The following is a 25,535-nucleotide window of genomic DNA, read 5'->3' as shown; positions in this document are numbered from 1 at the left end:
AAATTCAAATAAAATATTCTACAAAAATATTATCTGAACTTCCCCGAAATATCAATGTTCTTAAAGACAGAGAAAGTCTGGTAAAGGACACTGAAAAGACATGGCAGCTAAATTCAGTATGTGGACATAATTGTATCCTAGGTTTAAAAAATAGCTATAAAAGACATTGGGACAATTGTGGGCTTTGATCATGGCCTGTGTTTTAGAAAATAGTATTGTGTCAATGTTAGGTTTCCTGAGTGTGAAATATGTACTGAAACTTTTAGGGGTAAAGTGATATCACATCTGCAACTTACTCTCAAATTTGGAAAAAAAAGTATTATACACACACACACATGCACACACATATGCATATAGATGAAGCAAATATGGTAAAATGTTAACATTCAAATCTAGATGAAGGTTAATGGGTATATTCTTGCAAATTTCTGTAGGTTTGAAGTTTTACAAATTAAGGATAAAAAAAAAAGCGTGGGCTTTGACATAAGACCTGATGGGTTTAAATGCCCCCCCCCACCCCCCGCTTTATTTTGTTTCTTTTACTTTGGGGCTTTGGGCAAGTTATTTCCTTCTCTTGCCAAGGATTTTCCCGACTGTAAACATGGTTGATAATACTGCTTCCCCCAAAGGGTTGTGGGGATGAGGGATGATGAATGTAAGGGGCTGGCAATGCCCAGCACACAGTGAGCACTCAGCTATGCTCCCTATAATTACGAAGATATATATTGTCAATATATGTTCACATGAAGGGGCACATCGATGGGGAAGTTGGAGTACTCCCACCTCTTTACTCCATTTGAAAGAACTGAGGTGTTGGGATTGCCACTAAAACCTATTCCAGGAGCAAGACTGGGGATGAGGACTAGGGTAGACAAGGGTAGAAGGGGAAGGTCTGAGGAAATGAAGGTTCTGTGGCAGGGAGTGAAATAAATTCATGGGGACTTGGGGGTGGGGATGTAGTGACTCTTGTTTCCCCCCAGGGTAGATTAGCCACTGTCCTGCCCATGCCCCTTCTCAGAGAGTTTATGCTCCCAGCCCTGCTCACTGTGCAAGGCCATCACCCCCAAATCTAGGGAGGACACCAGGTGTGTGCACTCCTGCATGCTTAATACTCATGAGGAAGGAGGGTCCCTGAGGAAGAAATCATGCCAGGAGCCAGCTTCGAAATTGTCTTTGGAATTTTAATAGAAAGCTGATTTCTCACTTTTGCCAGTCAGCCTATCCCAGTGAGGGGCTGAGGTTGGAGCTCTGGCCATGGGACATTACCATCGAAGCCAAGTTTGTCTCCCTTCTTCGCCTCCAGAGGCATGCTGACCAGAGGCATGCCGACTTCCTTCCTGATTGCAGAGCCATGCCTGAGCTGAGGTGCCTGCAGCTCAAAAGCTAGAGATTTTCTGTGCACAGTTCAGAGCCCCAGGAGCTCCTGGGGGCTTTGGTGGGGAGGCTTTTATAACTGCCGCTATGCTGTGTTAGTGGAATCGGCCTCCCAGGAGGGTGGGAGCCGGGGAATGGGGAGAAGCAATAAGAAAGTTGCATAAGTTCTGGGTTTAAGGCGCCTTTCATCCTAGCTCATCTCCAAAGCGTTGATAATCTCCCGCACCCATCTCTTCTCTGGATTGGCACACACCTGACGGTTCTTTCGGGTGATTAAGCTGTGGGAGAAGAGAGGAGAGAGAGACTTGGTCAGCGCTGGGACAGCCAGTTTTAAGAATGATATGGATTGAGGCACAAGAGGAGATGATGAAGTACTGGGTAGGTCATTTTTGGAGCTCCGTAAGATTTTATCTGTGGCTTTTAAGGAAAGGACATTTCCTTTCCTGTTGATTCAAAAGGGCTCCAAGTCAGAAGCAGAGTTGTGTGCATTGTAATTCTCTCTCACACACATGCCACCTGGAGAGCAAAGGGGATACAAGCCCGAGGAGCCCAGGGTTGAACTGGTCAACCATTAGCCTTTCCTCTGTTTCGGACCCCGTACTGGGTGCTCCAGATGCAAAGAAAAAGAGGCGTTCTCTGGGAACTTGGTCATGGCTGAGCAAGAGGGAGACTGGAGGTGGTAAAACAAACCTGTGAGGGACCTGGGCATTAGTATCTTTTCAAAGCTCCTCAGATGATTAGAATGTTTACCCAAAGTTATGAGCTCTGATATAGAGGAAGGAGCTATAAATGTTGGACTGGATTAATAATACGAGATCCACTTACTCATTCCCTAACTATGTCCCTTGAAAGGGCCCTGAACAACATGAGTGGACCTAGAAGGTATATGCTAAGTGAAATAAGTCAGACAGAGAGGAATAATACTTTATGATTTCACTTATACATGGAATCTAAAAAAACACCCAAAGTAAATGCACGATCAGAACAGAAACAAACTCATAGGTACAGAACACAAACTGATGGTCCCAGATAAGAGAGGGGGACAGGTGAAGGGATTAAGTATGAATTGGGGCCAGCCAGCATGGCTCAGTGGTTGAGCATCGACCAGCAGGTCATGGTCTGATTCCCGGTCAGACCATATGCTCTGGTGGCGGGCTTGTTCCCCAGTGTGGGGCATGTAGGAGGCAACTGATCAATGATTCTCTCTCATCATTGATGTTTCTATCTCCCTATCCCTCTCCCTTGCTCTCTGAAATCAATAGAAATATATATTTTTAAAAAGAAGTATGAATTGGCAGTTACAAAATAGTCACAGGGATGTAAAGTCCAGCATAGGGAATATAGTCAATTGTACTGTGATAACTATGTATAGTACCGGGTGGGGACTAGACTTATGGGGCGGGGGGGGCGGCGGGGGGGGTCACTTTATAAGTTATATAAATGTCTAACCACTATGCTGTATACCTGAAACTAATATAATATTGAATGTCAATTCTAATTGAAAAATTTAAAAACCACCCCCCTTTCAAAAAAACCCCCCCATATAATTTGGCTTTAGATAACACAGTGTCTGGCACAGGGTAGAAACTCAACAAATGAATACATCTATGCATGTGTGGGTGAATGAGGGAAGGACATAAACTGGAGTCTTGATTTCACCACTTACTAGTTGGATTACCTTTGGCAAATCGCTTAGGGCCTCTGAGTCTATTCGCAAATCTCTAAAATGTGGACAGAAACAATTCCTACTTTGCACAGTTATTGCGGAGGTCCAATGAGATAGTATGTGGTTTTGAAAATAGCATGCATGTGCTGTTGTTGTCGTTGGAATGCTATGGGACCTCTGCTTTAGGGTGGATCAGAGCAACATGAGACCAATGATCCTGGTACAGTGCACTGTGGCTCAGAGAGGTGGAGGACACTGAGATATTGGCAGTGTCAAAGCACTTCTACCAACTAACCGGCCACTTTGGGGCTAGCCCTGCCTACTTGGACCTTTCTTGTTTTGGCTTCTCCTTCAGGATGTTTTCAGATAAAAATGAAGGCTTAGGTTGTCTGGTGAGAATGAGGGTTTCTTGGTCCTGTTCCATGCTCTGTCATGGGTAGTCTTTGCTCTCAGGCAAGCTGCTTCCCTGTTCTGAGCCTCACTCAGAGCCCCGTGACCATCTCTCTCCCACCCTAGCGGGCAGAGAAGAGAAAGGGAGCAGAAGCCATATTCTGGGCTCTTGTACCTCCTAGTGTTTATTTTCTTATTTGGGGTGGCAAGAGAGCTTCAGACCCAGACCCCGCTCTTGTTAAGCTGGGTGGCATACAGGAAATCCTGTTGGCTTACCATCATCTGCTCTCCTCTGCCCCCTTGGCCTGTGGCCAGGAAATCAAAAGGTCAGGAAACCAACATCTGGGGTCAGGGTTGCTCAGGCCCCCATTTCCTTCTCTCCCCTGTAGAATGGGACACTGGAGAATAGTCCCTCCTCGCCAAGACTTCTCTCCCTCCCCCCATATTGGGGACCCTCCACTTGTCTGACTTCCCACCTACCTCTTTTCCTGCTCTGTCTCATGGGAGCCTCCACCCTCACCTGTCCCTTGAGAATTACTCAAAGTTGCTGCCTTTCTTTTCTGTGTGCTCTCCCAAGTCTCTGGCCCTGGGTCTAGATTCTAGAATAATGCATGTAAGACATTTGACACACAGTAGGCACTTCCTAGGTAGTAGGGATTATTTGATTTTTTCAAATGGATTAGCTTGAAGATTTAAAGGAGAATCTCATTTTATTATTTCTCCACCAATCAATCAAGTTGTGTGTGTTTTTTGCACAAGTGACTGCAACTAGGACCCTAACTTCTGACCTCTCCTTAGTTCCTCTGAGGTGGATTTGATAGGTTGTGGGTATGGGCAACTGTGAAGTTCTTAACTGGAAAGTGATGACCAAATTGATCTCCATACAAGATCATTGCAGATGATGTTCAAGTAAAAGTCACAGCTGTAAAGATCAGAGACCTAACCTAGTGCATCAGAGTGGGGAAGATCTTCCAAGATCACCCTGTCTGATCCTTTTCATGATAGCTGGGGAATTTGAAGCTGGAGTTGGAGGAGCTGTGCTATTTGAGCAGCTAGAGGATGGGCCCCAGTGGATGGGGCATCCTAGAGGACTCCTAGGGGGATAGGCTCTGCACCCTACTGGAGGGTTCCATGGGACTGAGACTCACACGACTGCTGGCATGGAGCACTTGCTGCTGGTGTAGAAATACTCCTGGAGGTGGGCACGGGGCAGTGGGCGGGAGATGTAGGCAAAGCAGCAGGGTGTGGTGTCCGAGGCATCTGGGAGAAGGAAGGAAGAGACCCTTGTATTCATTGCCAGTGCACTGGGTACTTTATATGATTTATCTTAAATAGGCTGTTATCATCCTTTGGCTGAAACTGAGGCTCAGAGAGGTAAAGTAAGTCACTTTGCCATTGACACACAGTGACAGAGTGGAATTCCAACAGAGGACTGAGAGGATCTCCCCAATCCCTCACCTAATTCTTGTGCCTAGCTTGTATCCTTCTCTCTGCACCATCACCCTCCTGCCTTTGGCTCTCGGTACATGCTGGGCCTCTTCCTAACTTGTGTTGTGCCCTCTGGCCTTATCTTGTCCTCCTAGGATCCTCAGTGGATTCAGAACTTGGTTTCTTTGAGACCTCGGGTGGGCTGGGGAGAGGCTTCCAAAACTCAGACTGGAGGTGCATGGTGGATGGTAGGAGCCGTGGCTGAGGCATAGTAAGGGGCCATATCAGAGAAGGAGGACTTTTTGTTGGTCAATTAATTCAGAATGACCCTAGGAAATGTCAGTTGCCATTTCCCAGCAGAGTAGGAGTGTTTAAGAGCCAAATAGAACTGAGTTTGAATACCAGATTCCCCACTTCCTAGCTGTGTGAACCTGGCAAATTACTTAACCTCTCTGGGCCTCCCTCTGTTTCCCCATCTGTAAGTCAAGGACAGCTACTGAAAGAATAGTTGTGAGCCTGGCCGGCATGGCTCAGTGGTTGAGCATCAACCTATGAACCAGGAGTTCATGATTCAATTCCTGGTCAGGGCACATGCCTGGGTTGCGGGTTCAATTCCCAGTTTGGGGTGTACAGGAGGCAGCTGATCAATTATTCTCTCTCATCATGATGTTTCTATCTCCCTCTCCCTTCCTTTCTGAAATCAATAAAAATATATTTTTAAAAAAGAATAGTTGTGAGTATTAAATAAGATGATATATGTAAAGCAATCAGCATAATACTTGACAAATAGTAGGTTTTTAATTAGCTTTCATTATCCTTTCTCAAGCCCCATTTTATCCCTCTATGAAATGGGGGGAAATATGACTGTCCCAGGAGGGTTTTAGTTACTTGCTTATAAGTTTCTTAGAAACCTTGCTGGTGTTAGGCAGGCATGAGTCATATTTTTAGGTCAGCTTGAGCTGCCCCTTCCTACTAATAACCCCAGCATCAGTCCACACTCAGTGAGTGCCTGCAAGCTTGGGGTGTAGACCCTGAAAACACAGAAAAGTTAATCAGAGGGTCCTTGCCGTAAAGTGGCTCAGAGATCCATCAGGGGCCACTGGGCATCAGAGAAAAGCAATAAGTAAGAATGAAAATTATAGGGTCCAGACAGTATAAACGCAAGGTCTGGGCTAGCCTGAGGGCTGACTCAGGTGGTCAGGACTGGGACTTACATGGGGAGGCCGATGCAGGAGCACAGAAGGCGGCTGCAGCGAGGAGGACGGCGAAGGCAGCTGCGGAGACCTTCATGGTACCTGTGGATAGAGGCTGTGGGAGATCCTGTGCTGTCTTAGGATCCTTTGCAGGGATTCTCTGCAGCTCAGGCTGGCCCTTTATAGTAAGTCAGGCCAGTAGAGGGAGCGCCCCCAAGGGGAGTTTCCAAAATAGTAGCCAGGCATTGGCTGACATCATACATGAAATTGCATTAAAAGGAAAAGAAAACTGAAATAGCCTCCGGAAATTTGAGGCTGACTTGCTTTTACTCTCCTTCCACGTTTCTGTCTTCCTTTCCTTCTCCCTCTTCTCCCCTCTCTCCTCCCCCTTCCCCCTCTCGTCCTCTCCTCATCAACCTCAGATCCAAAGTGAGCTCATTGGTTTCCCCTTTGCCCTCAGGCAGGGCTAGCACAAGTGCTGGTGATAGAAAACCTCTTCCTTTGCTGGCATCCTCAGCTTCACCTTCCAGGGCTGGGCTCCCCTCCAGAGGTCAGTCAGGAAGCTGCTTCCCTAAGGGCAGGAGGAGGGGTGGTTAGGACAGGGATCTGAAACAACTGGGTGTTTATTTGGTTGCTTTCAAAGGTCTGTATCTTCCCTCTCATCCATGGGAGGATGTTATTTATGATATGAGGTGTTTTATTGAGAAGGGGAGGGCCCTCTGACATGTAGTCCCGGAGGATGGTTATTGAGGCAGTGGATCAGAACTGGGCATTGGAGACCTTTTCACCAGATATGAGTTGGAGTGGGTAATGGCTGCAGGGTCACCCCCATTTACTTGTTGAGTGATCCTTAGGAATTTGCTTAATGTCTTTAAGCTTATAAGCTTGTTAAGAAGAAAGAGAGAGAGAAAGAGAGAGAGAGAGAGAGAGAGAGAGAGACTTCGATTATTAGCCATTAACTGAAGGCTTATTCTTTGCTAGCCACTATTCTAAGGGCTTCCCATGTGTCAACTCACTTACTAATATTATCCCCATGTTCCCATTTTTCAGATGAGGATCAGTAAATGCTGGATAGACCATCTCATTTCTTTTAAAAATATATTTTTATTGATTTCAGAGAGGAAGGGAGAGGGAGAGAGAGATAGAAACATCAATGATGAGAGAGAATCATTGATCAGCTGCCTCCTGAATGCGCACCCTGCCCCCCCCCCCCCCCCCCCCCCCCAGGGATTGAGCCCCACAACCCGGTCATGTGCTCTGACTGGGAATTGAACCATGACCTCCCAGTTCATATGTCTACCCTCAGTCACTGAGCCACGCTGGCCGGGCATACCTGTTTTAACTGTTCCCTTCACAAAGCCCCCATAGTTCCCAAGTAGGTGGGAGGCTGTGTGGTGGGCTGGTTAAGAGCAGGGCCTTTGGTGTTTCTCCCATTTGCTAACCACGTGGCCGTGGGCAAGTTACTTAATCTCTCTGGCCTCAGTTTCCTCATTTATAAATTGGGGATAATAATAATGACAACTCAGCCCAATAAACACACTCATGCTTTAAGCTCTTAATACAATGCCTGATGCATGTTAAGTACTTAATAATATTAGCTATTATTATCGTGTTATTATTGACAGTAAGAAAATGTCAGTTCCTTGAAGGATATTCTATACTTTAGGCTTTTCAGTAATCTAGATAAGACCCCAATGAATAGTTATGAGTGGCCTCTAATTTATTTTTAAGTGACCTTTATTTGTGTTTAATCCAAGGGGTCAGTTGAGGCTTAGGGAGGTTCAGTGACTTGCTTAAGGTCCCATAGCCTAAAGTGGTAGATGGAACTCAACATTGAACCCAAGTTTGGGTTCATGGACTTTCTATCACACTGCATTTTTTTTTAGAGAAATCTTAAAAATTTTGCTAAGGTTCAGTTTTCCATGTGAGCTCCATTCCTGTTTCCTTTCTTTGATCTTAGTTTCTCTCTTTAAGGGAGAAAGGAAAGTTTTTTTCCTGGATACCAAATATGCTGAGTTGGAACACTAGCTGAGGAGGAGGTGAAGGAAGCAACCCACAGATGAACCAATATGATCCTTATCCGTGTGTGTGTGTGTGTGTGTGTGTGTGTGTAAGTGGTAGAGAGAATAGGGCTAAGATAGTGTAAATTTACCAGTGTGGTACCTGGTACAGGGTCGGTGTTCAGTGAATGACAACTATCGTTATAATTTGCTCAGCATTTTATGATCCTGAAACTAGGAACCTGTCCAGCCAGTGTGCTGGGTCTAGACCAGTGGTTCCCAAACTTATTTGGCCTACCGCCCCCTTTCCAGAAAAAATATTACTCAGCCCCTGGAAATTAATTATTTTAAAATTTTAATAGCAGTTACTCATCGCCCCCAAATGCACCTGTGGCCATCACCGCCCCCCTGGATCGCTGCAGCGCCCACCGGGGGGCGGTAGCGCCCACTTTGGGAATCACTGGTCTAGACCACTCATTCATTTCTTATTCTCTCCACTAAGTTTCTTCATCTGTAAAGTGAGAGATTGCTTCCAATCTGTTTTGGGTAATGGAGTCCTTTAAGAATCTGAGGAAAGTTGTGAATACTTTCCACAAATATGTGGAAACATACACAGACACAGGTATAATTTTGCATGTAAGAGATTCATAGACCCTGCAGGCTCATTAATGGGCTTCTCGAGTTCAGAGGGCCGGTTCTCACCCATCTTCTTACCTCTTACACCCCTTTTCCCAGCAAATTCCTCACTAAAGCCAGACAGCAAAGCAATTCCTCCAGCCTCGGGCAGCCCCTCCCTTGCTCTCCTGGCCCAGCCTTCCCTTTTCCTCTTTCATTCACTCTTCCTAAGCTAAGCTGGCTGCCTGCCCAGCCTCCCACAGTGACATCAGGAAACCAGAGCCGGCAGAGAAAGTGAAACCCCATTCCAACTGGATTCCAAAGCTTTGCTCAGAATTGGAGTTCCCCCTACGACTGACTGTGTGGGAGGAGCTTTGGGCCTTTCGGCTACTAAAAAAAAAAAAAAAAAAAGCCCAAAGCATGGAAAGTCCCTCCGTCCTCTATAATCCCATTCTGGCCCCAAGAGAAAAAACCTGAGGCAAGGTCATTTCTTCCCAGTGGGCCTTTTCCCCAGCTGCACATCGGAGAGTTGCTCCCAGCGCCCTTTCTTCACTATTGTTCACAAGTGTAAATATTTCTCACTTGAGCCAGTGATCGGTGGTCTCACCCTTGTTTCTATGGGCCCTGCTTGGGTAGGTGCTCCGTTAGTGCTGTTGGAGGATCTGCAGGAGGCAGCAGTGTGGAGGTGTAAGCCAGCCGAGGCCTCCCAGTGGGCTCTGGGGACTTGCCCAGCTGGAGACAGGATTCAATCCCCTATCCAGGATGCTGCCACCTGCCTTAGCCTTTTGGTCCAGCTCTGGCTTATTCTTTCCGTGTTAGTCTATTTGGTACCTCCCCTCACCTCCCCATCTCCTCATGTGCATTCACTAGGTTGGAGGTACTAACCATGGCAACGATTTTCGTCCATCCAACCACATGCAGGCTGCGGGGGTGCAGCTTAGCCTCCCCAGTCTTCTCACCTTCACCACACGGGACAGTGGCTGTGCACATCTGCTTGTTTTCTGTAGCTGGTGACCACATGCGGCATGTTTGTTGATGTGCTCACTGGGTTACCAGAGGGGCCCACCACAAGGTGCCTTGGGGGGCTGGGCAGGCCTGGGAGCGAGGCCCAGGGGGAAGCATCAGTTCTTCCAAAGTTTCGGGGTGACAGATGATTTCAGGTCCTACTCCTTTCTCCTGACCCTTTGGAATCTGATCTTTGTTTCTGTTTTCCTCTGCATGCTTGTGAGAAGGTCCCCCTTTCTCTGTGCAGCCTCCCTTCCGCAGTCCCCAGCTCCTGGGAGAAAGCCTGTGAAGAGGGACAGACTTGGGGTTGAAATCAGACAGATCGCTGACTCTCTGTTTGTCTTTGGACAAGTTATTAACTATCCTGCACCTTGATTTCCTTTCTGGAAATGGGGCCAAGATTACTTTGCTCCTAGGACACCTCAGAGGATTAAATGGGCCATCAGTAAACTACCCAGCACCCTGCCTGGTACAAGAAGCTGCTGGGAAAACAATTCCTTCCCTTCCTTTCCCCAAATGTCCAGTCTCCAGCATTTCCTCCCTCTATGTCGTCCCCTCCCAGTGGAGGTGTCAGCTCGGCTCAGTGTTAGAAGACATGGGGGCAGGCGAGGGGGAGGCTGACAGTGACTTTTCATTAGCTGTTAGGCACCATGTTAGACACTCTAGGCCAGTGATGGGGAACTTTTTGAGCTCGGCGTGTCAGCACTTTGAAAAACCCTAACTTAACTCTGGTGCCGTGTCACATATAGAAATTTTTTGATATTTGCAACCATAGTAAAACAAAGACTTATATTTTTGATATTTATTTTATATATTTAAATGCCATTTAACAAAGAAAAATCAACCAAAAAAATGAGTTCGCGTGTCACCTCTGACATGTGTGTCATAGGTTCGCCATCACTGCTCTAGGCATTACTTCTCTTATTAGGAAGAAAACTCACAGGAAACGGTGATGACTCAGGCCTGTCCTGAGCTCTTCCGCCCTCTGGGCAGCAAACTTCAGAGACTTGGCCCCGTGTCCTGTCTTTCACTGTATTTCTCTGTCTCTGAGCGTGGCCGTGAAGTGAGATGTGGTCCCTTCTTTCTTTCTTCTGGCTGTCCTTGCAGGCCAGCACACAGACCCTTTTTCAAAGAGTTTCACAGGCATCCCTGGCAGGTAGCTCAGTTGGTTAGAGCATTGTCCTGATATGCCAAGGTTGAGGGTACGATCCCCAGTCAGGGCACATACAATAATCAACCAATGAATGCACAAATAAGTGGAAAACAAATCACTCTCTCTCCCCCTTTTTCTCTCTCTAAAATCAATAAATAAAAATTGAAAAAGTTTCACAGACAGGCTCACAAAGGAAGTGACAAGTTTCAGAATCACAGGATTCTTGTGGTTGTACTCTGGATTCTGACCCTTTTCTGAGCTAGTCCTGGGAAACTCCTTGGCTTCCTGTCCATTGCATACATTGTTGGGGATGGGATTCCTAGTATTTTGTTTCTCCTATGCTGGGTCTCCTACCCCCCTTCATCTGTCTCCCTCAGCATTTAGGCCTGCAGAGCATTTGGGAAGTCACCTTAGGGAATTTCCTCAAAATGGGATTTGGAAATTCTATGTCTTAGTCATGTCTTTTTTTAAAAAAAATGTTTTTATTGATTTTTCAGAGAGAAGAAGGGAGAGGGAGAGAGGTATAGAAACATCGATGATAACAAAGAATCATTGATCGGCTGCCTCCTGCAAGCCCCCTACTGGGGTTCAAGCCCAAAACCCGGGCATGTGCTCTCCGGGAATGGAACCATGACCTCCTGGTTCATGGATCCACGCTCAACCACTGAGCAACACTGGCCAGGCATTAGTCATTTCTTATAGAGACAGCTTTAGGCAGTGAAAAGAGCAAGGGATTGGGAATTTGGAGGCCTGAGTTCTAGTCCAAGTTCAGCTCCAAATATAGTTGTGGGTTTTGGCAAACCTCTTGCCCCTTGCGGGCCTAGTTTCCTCATCTAGGAAATGGAGTTTTGACAATGTTTTTGAGGCCTTTCTCAGTGAAAATATATAAAACTAAAGGACTTCTCGTACACTGAAGAGATTTTGGGTGAAGGTGTCCTGTTGCCTCTAAAATCAATTCACATCACTTCTCCTACAGGTAAGGCTGAGGGATTGTCATTATCATCCCTTCTTTTTCTCCTATTTTTCCAAGGCCTGGACTTGTCTGACCACTTAGCTCACGAAGTCCTCCATGGGCAGTACTGCATTCATCCAGTTGCCCACTGCTCAATCTTTTCATGCTTCTACTTCTTCCATTCCTCCACGCATCCATTAATTGATCTACTCATTCATCTTTACATTTGTATCACTTAAAATTCTTTGTTTATAGGCACAGAAAACAACTTTGGCTAACTTAAACAGGAAGGTAATGTGCTGGGGGTAATGTGAGTAGCTCATAGAATGAATAGGGCATTGAAACACCGGACTTGGAAAAAGGATGGGTGAGAAACCAGGGAAGCTCTGGGTGTTTTGGCAGCAGGTACTACTTGATACCCTGGGGGAGAAGTGATTCCACAAAAGGATGTTAAGGTGATATTTGATGGAATGGATGTTGTGTAGAAAAACAAACAAACAAATTAAACCAATAGTTTACTCACCCATCAACCCATCTATCCATTCACCCATCCATCAATTCATCATCTGTCCATCTATCCATCTACTCATCCATTCAGCTATTAGGCCAGGATTAGGTACCAGAAACCCTTGGTCTACCTCTAGTCTCTGTTCTTCTCTAGCATTGGGCAAGTTATCCTCCTCTTTCTTACCTATAAAATGGGAAGAATGAATATGAGAATCCCTGTCTTATTTAACTGAGAACTGCTGTGGAGGTGAAATGAGTTAGTGGATGTGAAGACACTTTCCAAGCACAAAGAAGGAGAAGTGTTTTCACCATGCTTATTTTTCTTTCTAGTGTGGCTGATAATAAGATCCATGGCTCATGTGCTACTCTCATTTCAGTCATGCCCTCACTGCCCACCACCCAGCGGTAACCATGGAGAGGAACTGTTGAGTTTTTCAGTTCCTTTGGCTGGAGGATGAATGTCCAGGGTTATCACTGCTACCCACCTCCGAGAATTGGGCCCTAAGTAGGCTGGAAATAGCTGGAAATGTGCCTGTGTGGGAGCAGGTCCTGGCTTCCTGTGTATAGGAATAAAATGACAAGAGGAAGCCCTACACCATGTGGGTGTCCCAGCTATGTTCAGTTTATAGTAGGGAAGGAGCTGGGTCTCCAAGTTGTGGCCAAGTCAACACAGAAGACAATAGCTGAGATCAGAGGGCCAGGCATATACTGTCTGGAAGGATTAGCCCTGGACTTAGAGGGTTCAGGCCATGACCTTGGGTGAGGCATGTCAACTCTCCGAACCTGTCTTTTCCTCTGTGAAATAGGTGTGTAGCCTGCAGGAAGCGGCCTGTTGGTAGGGCTGGCTCATCTTTGTCACTTGTTCTAGGGTGAATGTCTGGACCAGGCACGGGCCTGCTTGTCTGCCTGTCAGCTAGTCTTTTTCCAGCCAAAGGTTTTATCCTTATATGAAAAGCACTCCTTTGCTGCCTTTCATTGTTGGTGGGCTACATATTGCTGCATCTTTCATGGAGGGCAGTTTGGTAAAACCTATTAAATTTTAAAAGCACATTTTATTTAATAAGCACTAGAAATCCTACTTCTAGGGCTTTATCTTATATATATAGTCACACATGTACAATATGATATATACAACATATTAATAATTTGTAATAATGAAGATCAGAGACAGCCTAATTGTCCATCAATAAGGGGCTGGTTAAATAATTCTGGCACTTCCATATAATGGAATGTCAGGCAGCCACTAAAAAGATTAAGGCAGCTCCCTCCATGCAAATATGGAATGATCTCTAAGACACAAGAAGTTAAAAGGGACAGGGGACAGCCCTGGCCAGTGTGGTTTAGTGGGTTGGGCGCTGTCCCATGCACGGAAAAGTTGACAGTTTGATTCCTGGTCAGGGCACAAGCCCCAGTTGTGGGCTTGATCTCCAATAGGGGATGTACAAGAGACAGCCGATTGATGTTTCTCTCTCCCTTTCCCTTCCTCTCTCTCTCTCAAAACAAAGGGGGTGGGGGACAAGGGACAGAATGGCTTATGTGGCATCCTACATGTGTGTGGGGGAAAAGAAAGCAGACTCATCTATGCTTATGAACCCATCGATTCTCTTTGGAGGCTCATACGAAACTGGTAACAGTTCCCTTCTCTCCCATCAGGAAGGGTACTGGGAGGGAAGCCTGAGGACAGGGGTAGGAGGGAGACCTCCATTTCACTGTGTATCGTTTTGCATCTTTAGAATTTCGTATTATGTGCATGTCGGAGGGTGCATGGAGAGTATCCCGGGTTTATAAAAAGTCATATGGGAGGCCCTAGCTGGTTTGGCTCAGTGGGTAGAGCATCAGCCTGCAGACAGAAGGGTCCTGGTTTGATTCTGGTCAAGGGCACATACCAGCTCTGGTCGGGCACATGCGGGAAGGCAACCAATCGATGTGTCTCTCTCACATTGATGTTTCTGCCTCTCCCCTCCTTTCTACTCTCTCTAAAAATCAATGGAAAAATATCCTCCAGTGAGGATGAAGTCATGCAACAACAAAAAAGTCATCTGGCAGGATGTGCCCAGATGTCCGGGGGAAATCCCCATGGAATTTCTGACCCAATTTTAGAGCCTCTTTTTTCCTTCAGTCCAGTGAGGGATCCAGGTCCTCTCAGTGGGGTTCTCTGAGGTGGGGGTCACTGACCCAGTGGCTCATCGTTACTCCAGCCCCTTCATCCAACCCTTCATCCCATCAGGGAATGGGGCTTCTAGAATCACATTTGGACACTACTAGCAAACACACAGCCTTACATGCTGTAAGAAGAGTGATATTTGATCCCCCGGGGAAGGAGGAATAGATTATTATCTCCCCTGACAGCCTGTTATGGGTAATGGAAACAGCCAAGACTTTGGACTTGCACAAGATTTGGTTCAAATTTCTGCTTCTGCTGTTGAAGCTGTGAAACCTCAAGAAACTATGACCTTGCTGGATGGGTTTCCTCATTTCTAAAATGTTGTCTACTGCTGAACTGAGGTGACTGGGAAGGAGAGGTGAGGTCATTGTACACAATGCTTGGCACGTAGCAGGCTCTCAGTAAATGGTTGCAGGTGGACACATGTGCGCATTGTCACTGAAGCCAGCTAGGTCTGCTGGGGCCCTTTATCAGGAAGGAGGGAAGAAACAGTGGCGGCTGGAACTGGGTCCAGTTCAGCAAACACTGATGGTCCCTCCACTTCCCCTGGCACAGGGCCTGCCCGCCAGTGGTGCCTGTTGATTAGGTGGTCTGGAAAAGCCTCAAGTTTGCAGCTGCCTCTCAGTAGCTATGAGATCTGAAGACAGTGTGGTCTGCCCCCAGATGACAGGACTTGGCACTGGTGTTCACAGTGGGGCCCGCTGGGAAGAGGCTGACTTGGGAGGGAGCAGGTATTCTGGAGGCTGCTCCATGAGGATGGGGCATTGGACCAGTAGGGAGCCTGGGAGCAGCCTCCCCCAGCATCAGGGGTTCTTACATCCTGGCTCCACAGATGACCCTGCAGCCCACTGGCCTTCCCTGCCTCGTGGGAATTGTTTTGAAAACAGGTTTGCCTCCCAGCTGCATAGCTCCTTCTATGTGGAAAGCACGGGTGCTGAGAGTAAGGCAGACCTGGGTTTGAGTTCTTGCCAGGCTGTTGATTTGCTCAGTGGCTATGTTACTTAACTTTGCTGCGCCTGGGCTTCCTTGTGTGTCAGATGGGGTTAATAATGTTATCTGCTGTTCACTGTGAGGATTCTAAGAAGTGTATCAGGCATTACAAAAATGTTGTTTCAGCAGAGCTGGCTAAAGTTGAGGTGGTTGGTCTAAATGAGGTAAAAATCTTAGGGAAGGAATTACTACTCTTTAGTTTAGGGGAATATGCTTCTGGGCATGTTTGATTATAAAAGGGAGGAACCCCTACCTCATCCCACCCCTACCTATATTGCCTGGAGAGGGCTAAACTATTCTGCATAAGAAAGAAATGGGGTGGGGAGTTGTTCATGGTCAGTGTGTGTGTGTAAGGGCTTGTGAGGGAGAAGAGGGGAGATGTGCAGCGGTCCCAGTTCCTGGGAAGAAAATCCGGCTGGGGAGAGATTAAGTTCTCCTGGCAGAGAATGGCCAGTGGGTCTTTACGGCAGGGATCTTTATGGCTAATATCCAATTCCAAGTTCTCACTTGAATTATTCTATGCTAGATTCAGGACCTACCTTATGCCCAAATTTCCAGTAAACATCTGCGACAACCAATAGCTTGTGTCAGTGCTGTTTTGGGGGAAGAAGGAATGAGGGCCCTGACCCATGTTGGGTGAGCAGCATGTGAAGAAAGAGAATTCAGTGAAGCTGGGACTTGGAGGAAGAGGTGCCCGGTTACAACAGGAGCCTTCAGTTCTCCTTAGGGCTGTGGCTGGGGTGAAATCTCAACTGCTTGCAGTATCTGAGATGGGGGATGGAAAGATTTTTTGGGATATGCTGGTGAGGCTCTGGACAACCCCATATCAGAGAATGCCAAGTGGGTGGCTTAATAAGGATGGAGGGCGTGCTGAGAATCAGGTGGATGAGAACTGAGTGGGGCAGAGGCAGCAAATGAGGGACCATGGGCCTGACCACTCCCAGAGAACGCAGCCTGAATCCTCCCATCCCTCCCCCCATCTCCCCCCAGGCAAGGTTATGAGCCGCACCTCAATGCAACACCAACTGAAGTCAGCAGGAGAAGAACCATGTCCCCACCCCATGCAGAGCCAGAAGGTTGCATAAGTGGCCCCGGCATCCTGAAGCCACCTTGGGAGGTAAGAAACAGCCCCAACAGAGAGTCTAACCTTCACATTGGCCATGAATGTTTACCCGAAGTGCCCCTGCTTTATTCTAGAGGAGATGGCTTCCCTGTGCTTTCTCCACCGTTAGTGGGAGGTTTTCCAATGTGAGGTCAGTTACTGAAAATAAAGAGAACAACTTTTTTTGGTATATCTAAGTGGTAACATGTACTTTTTTGACACCAACACATGGTTAATGATGAAGAACCACTTCCTACATAATCCTCCAGCCACAAAACCACCCTCGCATATTGCAGACACACAGGCTGCTCTCCAGCCTCAGCGCTACAGACACTCAGACCACCAGCACTTCTCTCTTCAAAGCTTTGTTGGTGCTTCTGAAAACAGGAGGGAATCCTGACAGCCAGGACCCCCCTTTTATGTCCTGCAGCTGCCCTCTGATGACACCACTCTCTTCATGAAGCTTAATTTCCCCCCAAGCACTAGGCTGGAGATACTCAGAAAGTAGTTTTGGCCCTAACCGGTTTGGCTCAGTGGATAGAGCGTCAGCCTGTGGACTCAAGGGTCCCAGGTTCAATTCCAGTCAAGGGCATGTACCTTGGTTGCGGGCACATCCTCAGTGGGGAGTGTGCAGGAGGCAGCTGATCGATGTTTCTCTCTCATCAATGTTTCTAACTCTCTATCCCACTCCCTTCCTCTCTGTAAAAAATCAATAAAATATATTTTTAAAAAAAGAAAGTAGTTTTGTTTTGCTAAAAAAAAGAAAGAGAAAAAGAAAGCCCAGCTAGTGTGACTCAGTGGTTGGGTGTTAACCTATGAATCAGGAGGTCATAGCTAGATTCCTGGTCAGGGCACATGCCCGGGAAGCAGGCTCAGTCCCCAGTAGGGGACGTGTAGAAGGCAGCTGATCAATGATTATCCCTCATCATTGATGTTTCTCTCTCTTCCTTCCTCTCTCTGAAATCAATAATATATATAAAGAAGGATGGGAAGGAAGGAAAAGAAACATAGAAGTTGGAGTCTGCCTGATAGTAAGGTGGGCCTGGACCTGGGAGGATGGGTGTCAGGTTGGATGGACTTTCTCTTCATTGTTCTATAGAAGTTGTCCTTCCCCGCTTCTGTTAAATGTGGAATAATGTTAGACAATGCTTCCTTCAAGACTTGTTGGGAAGATTAAGTGAGATGACATAAAGAATTTAATAGCTCCTGGCACAGGTAGGCACTCAGTACATGCAGCTGTTATTATTTTGATTATTGTCTTCCACCCTCTTTACTTTTGGTTTCCTCTCTTTTTTTTTCTCTGTTACCTCCACTTTCTCCATCAGTGAAAAGGTGAATGACAGTATCATTAAGAATCTCTACTGTGATGATACAGGAACTTTCCAGTTGGGAATGAGGGGCTGGTCATGACACCCCCCCCTCCTACCCCACACACATTTTAGGCAGCCAAGCCAACGCAGTGTGGACTTTCTACCCCATCAGTTCCTGCTCTTTGAAAACCAGCTCCACCACTTACTAGCTGTCTGACCCTGAGCCCTTTTCCTCTATACTACATCCTACATAAGTGGCTGGGATAATTACTTGGCATATTCTATGTCAGAGGCCAAGCAGAATGCTTGGTACATGGCAAATGCTCCATACATGTAGCTACTTAAGCTAACTTGATGAAGGCCAACAACCTAAGAGTCATTCTTCTTGACTTTCCTTTCTCTCACACCTTTCTCAGATTGGGATCCCCCAGAAGCAGACTATGAGATAAAGATTTGAGTGCAAGTGGTTTACTGGGAGGTGTTCCCTGAAAGTTCCAGTAGGGAAACAGACATGAAACATAAAAGGGAAGGAAGCCACTGCAGGGTTCCTTAGTGGGCAGATTACCATTGTAATGGCGCAACCCTGCTGGGACCCTTAGGAGACTGTGTAGAGCAGCCTCAGAGTAGCTGACTCCCCTCCCCTACCCCCCAAGGCTGGGTAAGAAGTTCCAGCTTCAGGTCTGGCTTGATCCAGAGGCTCAAACCATGCCATCAAGGGTTTCTTACACTCGACTTTTCATCTCTGCTCCTTGTGTATATTGCCCAATTTTCTTCTGAAAAGGAAGCCGGGCTTCCTTTATTCAGACGTGGGAGAAAGGGAGAAGGCTGCTGGCTGTTCAATTCTTTTATCATTCTAGCTCAGCCACCCCAGAAAAGAGCAAGCCTCTTTCTCCAAGTGTTCACTACCAACTTTAGGGAGGTACTTGGTCTGCCCTTGGTGGAAATTTGGTGGGTCCACCTCTTGGACTAATATCTGCAGTTCCATGTGGGAAGGGTCCTGGAGACAGACAATGTTTTCAAGACCACATTATGGTCAGGCACAAAACTGTCCACGTTCACTGGGAGGGTGAATGTGAGGTAGGCACACTTCCCTCTACTACGCTGACTCTATTTCCCTAACACTATCAGCAAGGATACAGGGACCTATCAGACTTCTCTGAAAAATTTGGGGAGATGTTAAAGGTTTAAATCACAGCAATGCAAACAATCTAGAATGAAATATTAGATGTCTCTGGTCTTAGATGTCTTCTGGTCTCCCTGTTGCTTATAATTTCTTTCAGCTGATCAGTTTCCTTCCAGGTTGCCTGATCCTTTTTCTTGTTCTGCAGCCATCTCTCCTCTTTTCTCTGCTTTCCTCTCTCTAAACTTTCTGTCCACTCTATATGCAGAAGAGTTTAGTTTTTGCTTTTGTTTATTTTCTCCCTTAAACCCATGTTCTAAAATTCCCATCTTCTATTCACTCTTTGACTTTTCAAGGTTTTTCCTAAATAAAAGCACTTTCTTTCTTTTAAAAAAATGTTTTTTGTTGATTTCAGAGAGAAGAAAGGAGAGAGAGAGGGGGATAGAAACATCAGTAATGAGAGATAATTATTGACCAGCTACCTCCTGCATGCCCCCTTCTGGTTGAGCCTGTGACCCAGGCATGTGCCCTGACCTGGAATTGAACCGTGACCTCCTGGTTCATACGTCAATGCTCAACCACCGAGTCTCACTGGTGGCAAGCAATTCCTTTTTAAAGAACAACTCTGATGCTAGCTGTTAATTGGTGTTTTCATCTTACTCTATCACCTTCAGAATAGGTCAGCCCTGGGCCAGAAACTGGATCAATGGGAATTCTGTGGGCAGACTTCCTGTGATTTAATGAAATTCACTGTGGAGAAGGAGCTGGCTGCATTTTAATTTATCATGTGTCTCAACTACAGCAGCTCCAGATAAGGGAGCTGGTTGAGTTTCAACTCTGATTGGATCTAAATGGAACCTCTCTTTGTCAGATAATGGACAATGCGCTAGTGATACAACTGGAGTTTAAATGATACCCATCTTGATGATGAAGGTTATTACATTTCTCAACACCTGAATGATCTGCAAATGTAATTTGGAGGTGACATCATGAAAGACTTTGTTGTATGTTTTCATTATAGACATAATCCCCGTGGAGAGTCAAAGTCACAGGCAAAATACAAGGTATGGTATGAGGGGCAATGAGAGTCACCCTGCCCCTATTCAACTAGATTTGCCAATTTCCACTTGTAGGCTCAGTTGCTCCTTGGTGAGCAAATCAAGGCTGACTTGAAGACTACCCAGGGACTGGGAGGCCTTTTAAAGTTGGACCTTGGATTCAATGCCCTGTCACTGGTCCCTGGGCCCCAAGTTATTCAGCTTGCTCCCAGTACCATACTTGGCACATGAAAGACACTCAATAAATAGCAATGATTACCACTCTCTGTGTTCTCCTTTTTCTTGTCATGGGTTCCAGTTAAAAGGACATGGCTCCTACTTTGGCCTTGCCTTTGAGTTCGTGATACTCATTCTCCCATGTTCTGGAAGGACCAAGATCCTGTCTTGCCCCAAATTCCCAGCCCAAGTCTTTCCCTGGTGTCTCCGTATTCATCTACCAAGGGCATGTACCATTTTTCAGGACTGGGCTTCTGGTCTCATTTTAGTTACAAGATCCTAGTTTTTGAGTGGTTTCCAAAACTTCCTTAAAGACCAAGAACTGGGTAAACACCGGAGACTGCCGCCGTGGACAACCACTTCAAAAATACAACTAAAAGTCGGAGCGGACATCAACCAGAACCACGGGAAGGCTGGCTGAGGAGAGTCTCTTCAACTAGAAGCAAAAACAACAGCATTCCGACGCTCAGCGGAGGCGCAGTGTGGAAAATTTAAAGGTACGGCTGTGTGGTGGTGAGGGTGCGCGCGCAAAGCGGGCTGGCGGCTGAGGGCGCGATTGTCGTTTTCAATCAGGAGCGAGTCTCAGACTCTAGGCTACAGATCCGGGCAAGTCTCTAGGGACCCAGACTCAAACGGGAGAAGCGGGACTGTCTGGCTACGGCCCCTCCGAGGTTTGCAGCGATTGCTGGGACAGAGAGGCAGAGCCCCTGGGGACGGACTGAGAGCGGCCATAGCGGCTCCCTCCCCCCGCCCTGTTGAGCCCGCCCCGCCCAAACCCTGCGCATAGCCATTTGCCGATCGCCTCAGGCAAGGGCTGGACTAGCGCCTCCCCTGAGGACTGAAGTTTTCACACAGCTGATTTCCACAGCCAGTCGGCCTGGTGGTCAAATCCCTCTAGTGTTAACTACAACAATTAAGGCTTGGTTAGAACAAGACTGCGCACAGAGACCACAAGGGGGTGCACCAAGAAAGCATAAAAGATGCGGAGACAAAAAAACATGACAGAAATGGAGGATATGGAGCTAAGAATCGCAATTTTGAGGGCTTGCCATAAATTTGTGCAGAGCCTCACGAAAACTAATGAGAGCCTCGATGCTACGATAAAGAAATTAGAAAGTAAGCATACACGGACTGAAATAAAGAATATTATACCCAATAGCAGACCAGAGGAGCACAAGAATCAAACCAAAGATTCGACAAAAAACACCCAATTGGAAAAGCAAAATGAAAAAAGAATCCAAAAGTGTGAAGATAGTGTAAGGAGCCTCTGGGACAGCTTTAAGCGGACTAATATCAGAGTCATTGGAGTGCCAGAAGATGAGAGACAGCAAGATATTGAAAACCTATTTCAAGAAATAATGGCAGAAAACTTCCCCCACCTGGAGAAAGAAATGGACTTACAGGTCCAAGAAGCGCAGAGAACCCCAAACAAAAGGAATCCAAAGAGGACCACACCAAGACACATCATCATTAAAATGCCAAGAGCAAAAGACAAAGAGAAAATCTTAAAAGCAGCAAGAGAAAGAGGCTCAATTACCTACAAGGGAATACCCATACGACTGTCAGCTGATTCCTCAACAGAAACTTTGCAGGCCAGAAGGGAATGGCAAGAAATATTCAAAGTGCTGAATACCAAGAACCTACAACCAAGATTACTTTATCCAGCAAAGCTATCATTCAGAATTGAAGGTCAGATAAAGAGCTTCACAGATAAGGAAAAACTAAAGGAGTTCATCACCGCCAAACCAGTATTATATGAAATGCTGAAAGGTATCCTTTAAGAAGAGGAAGAAGAAGAAAAAGGTAAAGATACAAATTATGAACAACAAATATGCATCTATCAACAAATGAATCTAAGAATCAAGTGAATAAATAACCTGATGTACAGAATGAACTGGTGACTATAATGAATCAGGGACATAGAAAGGGAATGGACTGACTATTCTTGGGGGAAAAGGGGTGTGGGAGATGCGGGAAGTGACTGGACAAAAATCATGCACCTATGGTTGAACTCAGTGGGTGGGGAGTGAGGGTGGAGGGTGGGGTGGGAGCTGGAAGGAGGGGAGTTATGGGGGGAAAAAAGAGGAACAAATGTAATAATCTGAACAATAAAGATTTAAAAAAAAAAAAAAAAAAGACCAAGAACTGGCCTTGCTCTTGACACTGCTTTCTGGGAGTTTAGACCCCAGATTCTAAGTGTTCCTCCAGGCAGATGTGCCTGGTATTGCTGGCCTGTCTGGATTTGGGTATCTTCTTTTCCAAAATTCTGTGGGGCTGTACTCAGTGGGGCCCTTGGGGTTTGCTATTTGCCTGAGCAAAGGCTCAGCCTTGTCAATCTCTAGACATCATCCTTTGGCAGCCCAACAGCACTCATCTCGCAGGGCAGGGGATAATAGGTAGGATGGGATGAGGACTAGTTCTGTGACCTTCTTCATTAGTTCCTGCCTGAGAATTGGCTGAAAACCATCAGCTCTCGTGTGTAATTCTCATTATCCCCCCTCCCCTCTCCTCCTTTGTGGTGAAGTCATTGAAGACTCTTGACAATAAAAATAATTCAAATAGTGGTTAGTAAAAACAACGGTCGAAATTTATTGAGCTTTAATTTACTATGTGGCAGGCATTATGCTAAGTGCTTTAAATGAATTATCTTAACAACAGCTGTATGGTGGGGGTACAATTTCTAGTTCCATTGTATTGGCAAGGGCACTGGGGCACAGTGAGGTTGATCAAATTGCCTGTGGTCACGTGGAGCTAGAGTTATAATATACAGTGTGCCAGGTATACTTGATCTTATTTAAGCCTTACATCAACTCTCCTGAGAATAGACATTGGTATTATTCTTTCTATTCTACAGATGTGGTGACTCAAAAACATGTCTGTAAGTTCTTTGATGTTTCCTCCATCAAGAGATGGAGACTATGTCCTCGGTGCTTGGACCTGGGCAGACCTCTATGACTGTCTCGACAGGGATGCGAAGTACATAGAGCAGTGATGGCGAACCTATGACACGCGTGTCAGAGGTGACACGCGAACTCATTTTTTGGTTGATATTTTTGTTAAATGGCATTTAAATATATAAAATAAATATCAAAAATATAAATCTTTGTTTTACTATGGTTGAAAATATCAAAAAATTTCTATATGTGACACGGCACCAGAGTTAAGTTAGGGTTTTTCAAAATGCTAACATGCTAAGTTCAAAAGGTTCGCCATCACTGACATAGAGGTTAGATTAGAAAAGGTTATGCAGTTTCTTGCTGTTCTTTTAGTTATTTATTTAATCTTCACCCAAGGATATTTTTTTCCCATTGGTTTTCATAGTGGAAGGGAGGGAAGAAAGGAGAGAGAGACATTGATGTGAGACATGTTGATTGGTTGCCTCCTGTATATCCCCTGATCAGGGCTCAGGGATCAACCCAGGTACATGTCCTTGACCAGGAATTGAACTCGGGATCTTCAGTACATGAGCCAACATTCTAACCAGTGAGTCAGCATTTTAGCCAATCCTATGACCAGTTCAAACTGCAAACTTTCATGTCTGCAGTAGATGGTGATCAGATCTTAGTTTAGTTCTTTAAGTTTTAGCTGCAAGCTGCTTTCAGTTTTCCCCAAGTATGTATGTTTTAGGGATGTCAGGACTAGAAACTTGGGCTAAGTTTATAGAAAAAATTTGGGATTCCCTTTTGCTGATTTTTTTTTTTCATTTTGGAGTTTTCTCACTCTCTCTCCAGTAGTCACCATTTCTTCAGGCTCCTTCCCCTGGTTCATCTGGCTAGAAAGGCCACAAACTTTCTTAGCATTTTGGTCAATCCTGTGGCATCCTTCACAACAACTACAGTTGACCTCAGGCCACTGCCACAAAAATTAGGAACTCTATCCCTGATGTTTGCTCCAATTTTCAACGCCTCTACAAAACCTGTCTGCTTTTGTAAGTCTCTCGTGCTTTCAATTATTTTAAAAATTTGTCCAGAGTTTATAGCTTTTATTCTTGATCTTACCATTAACATGGTTCCTTTCCATCAGCTTCTTTTCCTCTGTTATAGTTGGCAATGTGAGAACTGAAGACTGTCATCTTGCTTTTACAGTGAAAACCTGCTGGACTCAAGCTTCCTTTCTCTGAGAGGGGAGCCCATCGGTGCTGAATCTCTACTGTGAGCCAGGCACAGTACTGGGCACTTTACATCTGTTAACTGGTCTGATTCTCCTAGTAGCCTGTAGTCATGGGTTTTTTGGTTTCCATTTTATAGCAAAGAAAACTGAAGCTAACACCCAAATATGCTCTAAATCCTCATATCTTTAAAAATCCTCCCTTGAACCCATAGCTGCTTCTAGCTCTTGCCTTAAATTTTGCTTTTCTTCACAAAAAAGTTTTTAGAAGAGTTGTCTATGTAGAGTCCTAGGCCCTACTTCCACACCTCCCATTCTGTCTCCCACCCCTTTGGTTGGGTTTCTATCACTACTTTCCACTGAGACCTCTCCTCAAAGTCACTGATGACCTTTATAGGTCAAATTCAGTGGCCATTTCTGGATCAAGGAACAGGAGCTCACAGGCCAGTAGGGTCGAAAGCACGTAGCACCAGCCCCCTGTGGAGGGACAAGGGCAGGAAAAACACTGGTTGATGTGTCATTGTTCAAGTTAAGGTTCTTTTGGCACAAGTAACATGAACCAAGATCTGCTAACTCTGGCTAATGTAAACAAAAAGGGGAATACCCAGATTTCCATGGATGGATGAATAGATAAACAAGATGGAATGTTATTAAATTTTTAAAAGGAATAAAATTCTGACTCATGAAGTAACATGGATGAACCTTAAAGACATAGGCTAAATGAAATAAGCCAGTCACAAAAGGACAAATACCATATGACTCAACTTATATAAGGTAACTAGAGTAGTCAAGTTCAGAGAGAAAGAAAGTAGAATAATGATTACTCGGGGCTGGGGGAAGGAGGAGTGGGGCATTATTATTTAATGGGTACAGCGTTTCAGTTTGGGAAGATGGAAAAGTTCTGGGAGATGAATAGTGGTGATGCTTGCACAACACTGTGACTGTACTTAATCCCACTGAATTGTACACTTAAAATTGTATACTTAAAGTGGCATTTATACTTTACCAGACACAAACCAGAATGAACCTAAACCAACAGAAAGTTATTCCAGAGGTGTTAAATGCCACCATGGTCCTTCAGGGATTAAACAACAACAACAACAACAACAACAACAACACACACACACACACACACACACAAGAATGGGACGAATGCTGGGGCATCTTCGGGAACTGAGAGACTAG

At 45.7% G+C, this 25,535-nt stretch overlaps 1 protein-coding gene across 1 annotated transcript; it reads right to left on the bottom strand.

The window, feature by feature from the left end:
• Positions 1-1,160: 1,160 nt before the first annotated feature.
• On the bottom strand, positions 1,161-6,233 carry CCL5 (C-C motif chemokine ligand 5). Its single transcript, XM_070393617.1, has 3 exons — positions 6,073-6,233; positions 4,579-4,690; positions 1,161-1,652 (listed from the first exon to the last, which is right to left on the bottom strand). The coding sequence occupies exons 1-3, from the start codon at positions 6,146-6,148 to the stop codon at positions 1,565-1,567; spliced, it is 276 nt and encodes a 91-aa protein (XP_070249718.1). The 5' UTR covers positions 6,149-6,233; the 3' UTR covers positions 1,161-1,564.
• Positions 6,234-25,535: the final 19,302 nt, after the last annotated feature.

The sequence above is a fragment of the Myotis yumanensis genome, unplaced genomic scaffold, assembly GCF_028538775.1.
Source record: "Myotis yumanensis isolate MYYU_CA2020_CCGP unplaced genomic scaffold, mMyoYum1.0.hap1 SCAF_16, whole genome shotgun sequence".
In the NCBI taxonomy this organism is placed as follows: Eukaryota; Metazoa; Chordata; class Mammalia; order Chiroptera; family Vespertilionidae; genus Myotis; species Myotis yumanensis.
The sequence above is the reverse complement of the archived record's forward strand: the minus strand, read 5'-3'. Positions and strand labels throughout refer to the sequence as shown.

What these genes read in the sequence shown, in the direction of transcription:
- CCL5 (XM_070393617.1), bottom strand. Translation starts at nt 6,148, where the DNA reads ATGAAGGTCTCCGCAGCTGCCTTCGCCGTCCTCCTCGCTGCAGCCGCC. An exon ending in TCCTGCATCGGCCTCCCCAT is followed by an intron (nt 4,691 to 6,072) that starts GTAAGTCCCAGT and finishes TCCTTCTCCCAG; the next exon opens with ATGCCTCGGACACCACACCC. An exon ending in TGCTCCATGCCAGCAGTCGT is followed by an intron (nt 1,653 to 4,578) that starts GTGAGTCTCAGT and finishes CTTCTCCCACAG; the next exon opens with CTTAATCACCCGAAAGAACC.